The sequence below is a fragment of the Salmo trutta genome, chromosome 21 (assembly GCF_901001165.1).
Source record: "Salmo trutta chromosome 21, fSalTru1.1, whole genome shotgun sequence".
NCBI classification, from domain to species: Eukaryota; Metazoa; Chordata; class Actinopteri; order Salmoniformes; family Salmonidae; genus Salmo; species Salmo trutta.
The window spans coordinates 48,338,941-48,351,440 of record NC_042977.1 but is presented as its reverse complement, the minus strand read 5'-3'; the positions used below and the strand labels follow the sequence as shown (position 1 = coordinate 48,351,440).

General features: G+C 41.0%; 1 protein-coding gene across 1 annotated transcript in view; it reads right to left on the bottom strand.

The window, feature by feature from the left end:
* The window catches only part of LOC115156479 (receptor-type tyrosine-protein phosphatase mu-like), a 225,320-nt gene that overhangs the window by 140,008 nt on the left and 72,812 nt on the right, over positions 1–12,500 (bottom strand). The window contains exons 9-10 of the mRNA XM_029703901.1: positions 10,164–10,472; positions 5,809–5,918 (exon numbers count right to left, since the gene is read on the bottom strand). Of these exons, the coding sequence (XP_029559761.1) occupies positions 5,809–5,918; positions 10,164–10,472 (419 nt within the window). The remainder of the gene's footprint in view (positions 1–5,808; positions 5,919–10,163; positions 10,473–12,500) is intronic.

Genomic DNA, 12,500 nt, shown 5'->3' with positions numbered 1-12,500 from the left:
TCAATCTTTGCTCTGCATACGGGAAACAGTTATGTCTGTCAGTGAATACTACCGGGAAACAGTTCTGTCTGTCAGTGAATACTTCCAGTAACTCAATCAAATGGGGAGAAGAGGAAAGCTAAACAATTATTTTGGCGGAAAAGCCTTCTGGAACATGTGAACTTTAATATACCCTTCGCAAGTCCCACTGGTTGATGCTTATTTATAAAACCCTCTTAGGTCTCACTCCCCCCTATCTGAGATATCTACTGCAGCCATCATCCTCCACATACAACACCCGTTCTGCCAGTCACATTCTGTTAAAGGTCCCCAAAGCACACACATCCCTGGGTCGCTCGTCTTTTCAGTTCGCTGCAGCTAGCGACTGGAACGAGCTGCAACAAACACTCAAACTGGACAGTTTTATCTCCATCTCTTCATTCAAAGACTCAATCATGGACACTCTTACTGACAGTTGTGGCTGCTTTGCGTGATGTATTGTTGTCTCTACCTTCTTGGCCTTTGTGCTGTTGTCTGTGCCAAATAATGTTTGTACCACGTTGTGTGCTGCTACCATGTTGTGCTGCTACCATGTTGTGCTGCTACCATGTTGTGTTTCTACCATGTTGTTGTTATGTTGTGTTGCTACCATGTTGTGTTGCTACCATGTTGTTGTTATGTTGTGTTGCTACCATGTTGTTGTTATGTTGTGTTGCTACCATGTTGTGTTGCTACCATGTTGTTGTTATGTTGTGTTGCTATCATGTTGTGTTGCTTCCATGTTGTGTTGCTACCATGTTGTTGTTATGTTGTGTTGCTACCATGTTGTTGTTATGTTGTGTTGCTACCATGTTGTGTTGCTACCATGTTGTGTTGCTACCATGTTGTTGTTATGTTGTGTTGCTACCATGTTGTGTTGCTTCCATGTTGTGTTGCTACCATGTTGTGCCTCTACCATGTTGTGTTTCTACCATGTTGTGTTGCTACCATGTTGTTGTTATGTTGTGTTGCTACCATGTTGTGCTGCTACCATGTTGTTGTTATGTTGTGTTGCTACCATGTTGTGTTGCTACCATGTTGTGTTGCTGCCATGTTGTGTTGCTACCATGTTGTTGTTATGTTGTGTTGCTACCATGTTGTTCTGCTACCATGTTGTTGTTATGTTGTGTTGCTACCATGTTGTGTTGCTACCATGTTGTGTTTCTACCATGTTGTGTTGCCACCATGTTGTTGTTATGTTGTGTTGCTACCATGTTGTGTTACTACAATGTTGTGCTGCTACCATGTTGTGTTGCTACCATGTTGTGCTTCTACCATGTTGTGTTTCTACCATGTTGTGTTGCTACCATGTTGTTGTTATGTTGTGTTGCTACCATGTTGTGTTGCTACCATGTTGAGTTGCTACCATGTTGTGCTTCTACCATGTTGTGTTTCTACCATGTTGTGTTGCTACCATGTTGTTGTTATGTTGTGTTGCTACCATGTTGTGCTGCTACCATGTTGTTGTTATGTTGTGTTGCTACCATGTTGTGTTGCTACCAGGTTGTGTTGCTACCATGTTGTTGTTATGTTGTGTTGCTACCATGTTGTGTTGCTACCATGTAGTTGTTATGTTGTGTTGCTACCATGTTGTGTTGCTTCCATGTTGTGTTGCTACCATGTTGTGCCTCTACCATGTTGTGTTTCTACCATGTTGTGTTGCTACCATGTTGTTGTTATGTTGTGTTGCTACCATGTTGTGCTGCTACCATGTTGTTGTTATGTTGTGTTGCTACCATGTTGTGTTGCTACCATGTTGTGTTGCTGCCATGTTGTGTTGCTACCATGTTGTTGTTATGTTGTGTTGCTACCATGTTGTGCTGCTACCATGTTGTTGTTATGTTGTGTTGCTACCATGTTGTGTTGCTACCATGTTGTGTTGCTACCATGTTGTGTTGCCACCATGTTGTTGTTATGTTGTGTTGCTACCATGTTGTGTTACTACAATGTTGTGCTGCTACCATGTTGTGTTGCTACCATGTTGTGCTTCTACCATGTTGTGTTTCTACCATGTTGTGTTGCTACCATGTTGTTGTTATGTTGTGTTGCTACCATGTTGTGTTGCTACCATGTTGAGTTGCTACCATGTTGTGCTTCTACCATGTTGTGTTTCTACCATGTTGTGTTGCTACCATGTTGTTGTTATGTTGTGTTGCTACCATGTTGTGCTGCTACCATGTTGTTGTTATGTTGTGTTGCTACCATGTTGTGTTGCTACCATGTTGTGTTGCCACCATGTTGTTGTTATGTTGTGTTGCTACCATGTTGTGTTACTACCATGTTGTTCTTCTACCATGTTGTGCTGCTACCATGTTGTGTTGCTGCCATGCTATGTTGTTGTCTTAGGTCTCTCTTTATGTAGTGTTGTGTTGTCTCTCTTGTCGTGATGTGTGTTTTGTCCTATATTTTTATTTTACTTTTTTTTTTTTCAATACCAGCCCCCGTCTCCGCAGGAGGCCTTTTGCCTTTTGGTAGGCCGTCATTGTAAATAAGAAGTTGTTCTTAACTGACTTGCCTAGTTAAATAAAAGGTAAAAAAAATAAAAAAAATGTAAATAAATAAAAGCATGTCTAAACAAAAGTCTCCACTTCGCCAGATGATTACCTGACCCATCAAGTTAGCCAGGTGTGTCTTGGGGTGACTACGTGTAACAGTGTAGGTTCCGTCCCTCTCTTCGCCCCAACCTGGGCTCGAACCAGGGACCCTCTGCACACATCAACAACTGACGCCCACGAAGCATCGTTACCCATCGCGCCACAAAAGCCGCGGCCCTTGCAGCACGAGTGACGTCACTGATTGAAACGCTATTAGCGTGCACCACCGCTAACTACTAGCCATTTCACATCGGTTACACACTATGGTCATCTATTGTATTTCATGAACATGTGTACAGTACATGTCTAGACAGTAGTGACCCCCCCCCCCCCCCCACTTAGCTAGATAAGAATCATCTAATAATTAAAAATATATATTTGTATCTGAACACTTTAAAAGTCTGATTAGAATATAGGCCAAGGACTAGATAAAGTGTATTTTTACCCGGAGTTTTTCCTTATTCTAGGCTTCTACTTAACACCACTTTTAGTCTTGAAATCTTTGGTTGTTTAGTACACTACCTTACTCCCTCTGTTTAGCACATGGCCTCACATGTGAATCTTTAAAGAGATGGGTGGGGCTAAGGCTTAAGAGGGGTTTGAACGATGCTGAATAGGCGTTATAATGTATATATACTGTATATATAGACAGTAGCAATCAAACGTTTGGACACACCTAGTCATTCAAGGTTTTTTCTTGATTTATTACTATTTTCTACATTGTAGAATAATAGTGAAGACATCAAAACTATGAAATAACACATATGGAATCATGTTGTAACCAAAAGTGTTAAACAAATATATTTTAAATTTTACATTTGTCAAGGTAGCCACCCTTTGCACACTATTGGCATTCTCTCAACCAGCTTCATGAGGTGCGTGGAATGTGTTTCAATTAACCTCTCTAGGGTAGGGGGCAGTATTTGCACGGCCGGATAAAAAACGTACCCGATTTAATCTGGTTATTACTACTGCCCAGAAACTAGAATATGCATATAATTGTTTGATTTGGATAGAAAACACCCTAAAGTTTCTAAAACTGTTTGAATGGTGTCTGTGAGTATAACAGAACTCATATGGCAGGCAAAAACCTGAGAAGATTCCTTACAGGAAGTGCCCTCTCTGACCATTTCTTGGCCTTCTACACTCTCTTTATTGAAAACTGAGGATCTCTGCTGTAACGTGACACTTCCTACGGCTCCCATAGGCTCTCAGAAGGCGCCAGAACGTTGAATGATGACTTTGCAGTCCCTGGCTGAAAAACAGTAGCGCATTTGGATAGTGGTCGATCAGAGAACAATGAGACTGGGGGCGCGTGCACGAGCCGACACCATGTTTTTATTTTTTCTTCTTTGAACGAAAACAGGGTTTCCTGGTCGGAATAATATCGCTTTTTTTACGAGAAAAATCGCATAAAAATTGATTTTAAACAGCGGTTGACATGCTTCGAAGTAAGGTAATGGAATATTTATAATTTTTTTGTCACGAAACGCGTCGGGCGCGTCACCCTTCGTCACCCTTCGAATAGTGTCTTGAACGCACAAACAAAACAGAGGATATTTGAACATAACTATCGATTATTTTGAACCAAACCAACATTTGTTATTGAAGTAGAAGTCCTGGGAGTGCATTCTGACGAAGAACAGCAAAGGTAATCCAATTTTTCTTATAGTAAATCTGAGTTTGGTGAGGGCCAAACTTGGTGGGTGTCAAAATAGCTAGCCTGTGATGGCGAGCTATCTACTCAGAATATTGCAAAATGTGCTTTTGCCGAAAAGCTATTTTAAAATCGGACATAGCGATTGCATAAAGGAGTTCTGTATCTATAATTCTTAAAATAATTGTTATGTTTTTTGTGAACGTTTATCGTGAGTAATTTAGTAAATTCACCGGAAGTTTGCGGTGGGTATGCTAGTTCTGAACGTCACATGCTAATGTAAAAAGCTGGTTTTTGATATAAATATGAACTTGATTGAACAAAACATGCATGTATTGTATAACATAATGTCCTAGGAGTGTCATCTGATGAAGATCATCAAAGGTTAGTGCTGCATTTAGCTGTGGTTTGGGTTTATGTGACATTATATGCTAGCTTGAAAAATGGGTGTCTGATTATTTCTGGCTGGGTACTCTGCTGACATAATCTAATGTTTTGCTTTCGTTGTAAAGCCTTTTTGAAATCGGACAGTGTGGTTAGATTAACGAGAGTCTTGTCTTTAAAATGGTGTAAAATAGTCATATGTTTGAGAAATTGAAGTAATAGCATTTCTAAGGTATTTGAATATCGCGCCACGGGATTCCACTGGCTGTTGAGTAGGTGGGACGGTTAACAGATGTGCCTTGTCAAAAGTTAATTTTGTTGAATGTATTGTGTTTGAGCCAATGAGTTGTGTTGTGACACGGTAGGGGTGGTACAGAGAAGACAGGCCTATTTAGCTAACTATATATGTTGCTAAATTAAATGTTGGAGGAAATAAAGGCAGGCACCACATTACTACAAGACAAAAACTGATCAATCAAGCATGACGGTGTTGTAAGTATAAAAGCAAAGCTTTCTTTTATATAATTTAAAAAGAAAAGCTTGAAAAGGTAGTTTGAGAGGTTTGAATTCTAAGTAACCTGCACACACATTGTTTGAAGTGCAATAGACCAATATACAGTAGCTTCTGTAGTAGGTAAAAGCTGTGTGTTGAAAAACCTTGGTAGAGCATGGGTGGGGTAGGCATTGTGGTGCTCATGTGAATTTCCGTTAATTTTCGTCTTCAGATCAATGCCTAATTCTCCCTTAAAAATGTTTTTTTTTTACATTTTATTTTGGGGGGGGGGAATAAGGTAGCTAATATTCAACATTAGATAGAGTTCAGGGGCTTGGCTAGCTGGCATGGCTATAAACAACCTTTACATGTGTACATAGCCTCTAGTGTTGTAGCCTAGAAAAACGACATGGTCTGAGATGTGTGATATTTCCAGATTTGTTTTGTTCACTTGAGGTTATTTCCACAGGAATAAGGAGGTGTAATCCTGGTTCTACTGTATTGCTTCAGTGGTTCTCTAAAAAAGACAACGATTTCAGAAGAGACAGAGATGGAATACTGGACAAGAAGAAGAAGAAAAGAAAAAAGACTCTTGTGTGTGTTTGACAATTGACTAAATCGATCGATCATTCAAATCCCCCCAAAATAAATGAATGAATTACCTCGTACTGAGTGATGATTCCGTAGGTCTGGGCTGGTTCTCTCCATTTCACGATTATCTTCTCTTCGTAAGCACTGCCCTGGATGGACTCCAGAGGGACCGCTCCGGGTACTGAGGGGGACAAGAACATACAATACATATGAGAAACGACTAGAACTCACATTACACATAGAGGGGAACAGGAACATAGAGGTACTGAGAGGATAAAACTAGAACTCACATTACAGACACTAATGTTGCGTTTACACAGGCAGAATACCAATTCTGATATTTTGTCCAATTATTGCCAAACAACATGATAAAATATCAGAATTGGGCAGCCTGTGGAAACACAGTAAAAAAAGGATGTAGGTCTGGAAACCTTCACAATGTGAACACAGAAAGAAAAAATATATATATTCAGCTACCATGAATGTATTTTGGTGAGAAGAGACTGAGTGGGGGGAAAAAAGGAACACTTTCCCTCTCACATCCATCCAAATGTACAAACAAACTGGTCGAGCACTGAACCGATCTCCCTGAGGAAATCTCCACCAATTCAATCTCTCCAATCATCCTCTGTGTTTATATGTACTTAGAGTCTGTCTGTCTGTCTGTCTGTCTGTCTGTCTGTCTGTCTGTCTGTCTGTCTGTCTGTCTGTCTGTCTGTCTGTCTGTCTGTCTGTCTGCCTGCCTGCCTGCCTGCCTGCCTGCCTGCCTGCCTGCCTGCCTGCCTGCCTGCCTGCCTGCCTGCCTGCCTGCCTGCCTGCCTGTCTGTCTGTCTGTCCGTCTGTCTCTCTGCCTGTGTGCCTGAGAGAGAGAGAGAGAGAGAGAGAGAGAGAGAGATGGTTCTCTCAAACTGACAGGGATCATTTTACTTCTTCAATGACAGAGGGTTTCTTCTGTCAAAGGGAGTCTCTGAAAGAACAGCCAGCTCTAGATAGATACACCCTATCTATGTCTGTTTCCTTCTCCCAGTGGGACTGTAAACACACACAACCTCACACACACAACCTCACACACACACACACACACACACACACACAACCTCACACACACACACACACACACACACACACACACACACACACACACACACACACACACACACACTCCCACAAGTCAGATACTGTGAAACAGTTGTCTCCCTTTAAAGATTCCCTCTAAAAATATATGAGACAGACCTGACAAGACTTTCTCTTCCTGTCAGTATCTCTCTAACCTGTTACTTTCCTCAGTGTATTCCTGAGGTGTTCATTAGTTCATGTTATAATGTCTCAATTCTATCCTGAGAAGTTCATTAGTTACGTAAACCTCTCTACTCAACTATACTACTGATGTTAACCAGTAACCTCTCTACTACTGATGTTAACCTGTAACCTCTCTATTCAACTATACTACTGATGTTAACCTGTAACCTCTCTATTCAACTATACTACTGATGTTAACCTGTAACCTCTCTATTCAACTATACTACTGATGTTAACCTGTAACCTCTCTATTCAACTATACTACTGATGTTAACCTGTAACCTCTCTATTCAACTATACTACTGATGTTAACCTGTAACCTCTCTATTCAACTATACTACTGATGTTAACCTGTAACCTCTCTACTCAACTATACTACTGATGTTAACCTGTAACCTCTCTACTCAACTATACTACTGATGATAACCTGTAACCTCTCTACTCAACTATACTACTGATGTTAACCTGTAACCTCTCTATTCAACTATACTACTGATGTTAACCTGTAATCTCTCTACTCAACTATACTACTGATGTTAACCTGTAACCTCTCTATTCAACTATACTACTGATGTTAACCTGTAACCTCTCTACTCAACTATACTACTGATGTTAACCTGTAACCTCTCTATACTACTGATGTTAACCTGTAATCTCTCTATTCAACTATACTACTGATGTTAACCTGTAACCTCTCTATTCAACTATACTACTGATGTTAACCTTTAACCTCTCTATTCAACTATACTACTGATGTTAACATGTAACCTCTCTACTCAACTATACTACTGATGTTAACCTGTAACCTCTCTATTCAACTATACTACTGATGTCAACCTGTAACCTCTCTACTCAACTATACTACTGATGTTAACCTCTCTACTCAACTATACTACTGATGTTAACCTATAACCTCTCTATACTACTGATGTTAACCTATAACCTCTCTATACTACTGATGTTAACCTATAACCTCTCTACTCAACTATACTACTGATGTTAACCTGTAACCTCTCTACTCAACTAATGTTAACCTGTAACCTCTCTACTCAACTATACTACTGATAACCTGTAACCTCTCTATTCAACTATACTACTGATGTTAACCTGTAACCTCTCTATTCAACTATACTACTGATGTTAACCTCTCTACTCAACTATACTACTGATGTTAACCTATAACCTCTCTATACTACTGATGTTAACCTATAACCTCTCTATACTACTGATGTTAACCTATAACCTCTCTATACTACTGATGTTAACCTGTAACCTCTCTATTCAATTATACTACTGATGTTAACCTGTAACCTCTCTACTCAACTATACTACTGATGTTAACCTGTAACCTCTCTATTCAACTATACTACTGATGTTAACCTGTAACCTCTCTACTCAACTATACTACTGATGTTAACCTGTAACCTCTCTACTCAACTATACTACTGATGTTAACCTGTAACCTCTCTACTCAACTATACTACTGATGTTAACCTGTAACCTCTCTACTCAACTATACTACTGATATTAACCTGTAACCTCTCTACTCAACTATACTACTGATGTTAACCTGTAACCTCTCTATTCAACTATACTACTGATGTTAACCTGTAACCTCTGTATTCAACTATACTACTGATGTTAACCTGTAACCTCTCTACTCAACTATACTACTGATGTTAACCTGTAACCTCTCTATTCAACTATACTACTGATGTTAACCTGTAACCTCTGTATTCAACTATACTACTGATGTTATCTATTCAACTATACTACTGATGTTAACCTGTAACCTCTCTATTCAACTATACTACTGATGTTAACCTGTAACCTCTCTACTCAACTATACTACTGATGTTACCCTGTAACCTCTCTATACTACTGATGTTAACCTGTAACCTCTCTATTCAACTATACTACTGATGTTAACCTGTAACCTCTCTATTCAACTATACTACTGATGTTAACCTGTAACCTCTCTATTCAACTAATGTTAACCTGTAACCTCTCTACTCAACTATACTATTAACGTTAATCGAACCCACTATAGTGGTGTTGCAAGAGCCATGCTCTACCAACTGAGCTACAGAGGACCACCCATGTAACCTGGCAACCCCCCCCTTAACCCTCCGTATTACGTGATAATAAATCGATGCATTGCTGTGTAATCTGTATGTAGCTCCATCTATAACATTTGATTAGTTATACATTTTTACTAACCTTAGTAACCATGTTCATAACCCTGTCGTAACCATGTCATAACCCTGTTGTAACCATGTTATAACCCTGTCGTAGCCCTGATCATAACCCCATCATAACCCTGTCGTAACCATGTTATAACCCTGTTGTAACCATGTCATAACCCTGTCATAACCATGTTATAACCCTGTTGTAACCATGTCATAACATGTCATAACCCTGTCGTAACCATGTTATAACCCTGTCGTAACCATGTTATAACCCTGTCGTAACCATGTTATAACCCTGTTGTAACCATGTCATAACCTTGTTGTAACCATGCCATAACCCTGTCGTAAGCATGTCATAACCCTGTTTTAACCCTGTCGTAGCCCTGTTCATAACCATGTTATCGGCGTTCTAAGATAAAGCATTACACTCACGGTTTTCATCAGTCTGTAAGTATAATACTATTATAAACAGGTCATAACTAAACTACCACTACACTGTTATAATACTGTTATAAACAGGTCATACCTAAACTACCACTACACTGTTATAATACTGTTATAAACAGGTCATATCTAAACTACCATTGCACTGTTATAATACTGTTATAAACAGGTCATAACTAAACTACCACTACACTGTTATAATACTGTTATAAACAGGTCATAACTAAACTTCATCCTTATTGTCCTTGTCAGTCTGTATCTCTAGGCTCTCTTTGACTTCATCAGGGTTCTTTAACACCTTTATACACCTTCATAACCCTGTCATAACCATGTTATTACCATTCTAAGGTATTATAACACTCACCATCTTCATCTGTCTGTAGCGCCATCTCTGGGCTCTCTTTGACCCCCTCTGGGTTCTTTAACACCTTTATACACCTTCATAACCCTGTCATAACCATGTTATTACCATTCTAAGGTATTATAACACTCACCATCTTCATCCGTCTGTAGCGCCATCTCTCGGCTCTCTTTAACCCCCTCTGGGTTCTTGAGGACCAGTTTGACTGACAGGTTGGTGTAGGGGGTCAGGTTGTGGATGGTGTGCTGGGGGTCGCGACCCAGGGTGTCGTAACACACCTCCTCCCGGGTCTCGTCCTTCCCCGCCACGCGGGAGCGGTACTGCACCGTCAGGTTGTAGCTATGACAACGCGTCACGTTGTAGCCAAACGGCTCCCAGCGAACGGTGACTTGTTTAGATTGGACGTCAACTACCTCTAGACGCCTGGGACCGTGGATTGGCTCTGTAGGGGGAGAAGAAAGGTATTTAGACGATACATGATGGATGGATAAGGATCTTCTGGTTTGGGAATGTGTGTGTTCGCGTGCTCGTGCCAGCCTGTGTGGTTATCCTAAGGCAACTGTTGTACATTGCATTGGGTCTGTGGTGGAAGGAAAAACAACGTCTGTTTGAATGTAACCTTTGGTTTAACACAGGTGTGTTGACCTCTTTTTACAGCAGAAACCTGATTAGAAGTGTCAGGGCAGAGGACATGGGTTGACTGAGTCAAACGGTGTCCCATGACGATATTTAAAAACAGTAATGCTAATTTTTGTAAAATATTCAAAGCCATCTCCCAAACAAATATAGCATTATCAGTCTGTCTGTCTGTATTAGATTGTGCTAGTTCATTCTGTGGTTTCAAAAGGAACTCTAATCTAACTCTCACTACAGTGCACCAACACATCTTCTATGATTTGGCTCCTTCGTTTGTGTCAGTGTAACATTGAACGTTGATAGTCTCTCTGTATGGGACATATCATCCCTCCCAGACCTACTGGTGATAGTCTCTCTGTATGGGACATATCATCCCTCCCAGACCTACTGGTGATATTATATCTGTATGGGACATATCATCCCTCCCAGACCTACTGGAGGGACATATCATCCCTCCCAGACCTACTGGTGATATTATATCTGTATGGGACATATCATCCCTCCCAGACCTACTGGTGATATTATATCTGTATGGGACATTTCATCCCTCCCAGACCTACTGGTGATATTATATCTGTATGGGACATATCATCCCTCCCAGACCTACTGGTGATATTATATCTGTATGGGACATATCATCCCTCCCAGACCTACTGGTGATATTATATCTGTATGGGACATATCATCCCTCCCAGACCTACTGGTGATATTATATCTGTATGGGACATATCATCCCTCCCAGACCTACTGGTGATATTATATCTGTATGGGACATATCATCCCTCCCAGACCATGTCATCCCTCTCCCTCCTTCCCCTTCCCCCTCTTCCTCCTTCCCACCCTGCCCAGGCCAGCTATCAGCTCAACATGGATACGGTGTAAACTATCCAGACTGAATCTGTCTTTGTCTGTCTTTTAGTCCAGACCACAACCCCCACAGCCATCCTATCACCTGTATTCACATATTCATTATCTCTCCTCTTATCTCCAGACCATAACCCCCACAGCCATCCTATCACCTGTATTCACATATTCATTATCTCTCCTCTTATCTCCAGACCATAACCCCCACAGCCATCCTTTCACCTGTATTCACATATTCATTATCTCTCCTCTTATCTCCAGACCATAACCCCCACAGCCATCCTTTCACCTGTATTCACATATTCATTATCTCTCCTCTTATCTCCAGACCATAACCCCCACAGCCATCCTTTCACCTGTATTCACATATTCATTATCTCTCCTCTTATCTCCAGACCATAACCCCCACAGCCATCCTATCACCTGTATTCACATATTCATTATCTCTCCTCTTATCTCCAGACCATAACCCCCACGGCCATCCTATCACCTCTAATCACATAGTATTTATCTTATCTTTTTCTGCCTCTTTCTTTCTCCCTCTCTGTTTTTCATTTCTACCCATTTCTATTTCCCCTCCCTCCTCTTCCTATCTCCCTCCCTCCCTCTTCTTCCCCCCTCTCTCCTACGGGAGGCGAGCAATCTTGCAGCTTCGTAGCCAGAGCTCAAGGTAATGGGATCAATTTCCCTCCCAGGTTAAAGCTTCAGTCCATTTCTCTGGAAGTCAACACTTTACCACCTATTAGGAGCTGCCAGAGCTCCATTCACTGTTACCCAGGAGACACATACACACAACCCCAGACCATGGTTAACATGCTGGAGTTATAGAGAAAGGAGGAGAGGAGGAGGGGAGGGGGATGAGGGAAGAGGGGAGAAAGAGAAGAGAGGATAGGGGAGGGGAGGAAAAGGAGAGGAGGAGGGAAGAGGAGAGGAGAGGAGAGGAGAGGAGAGGAGAGGAGAGGAGAGGAGA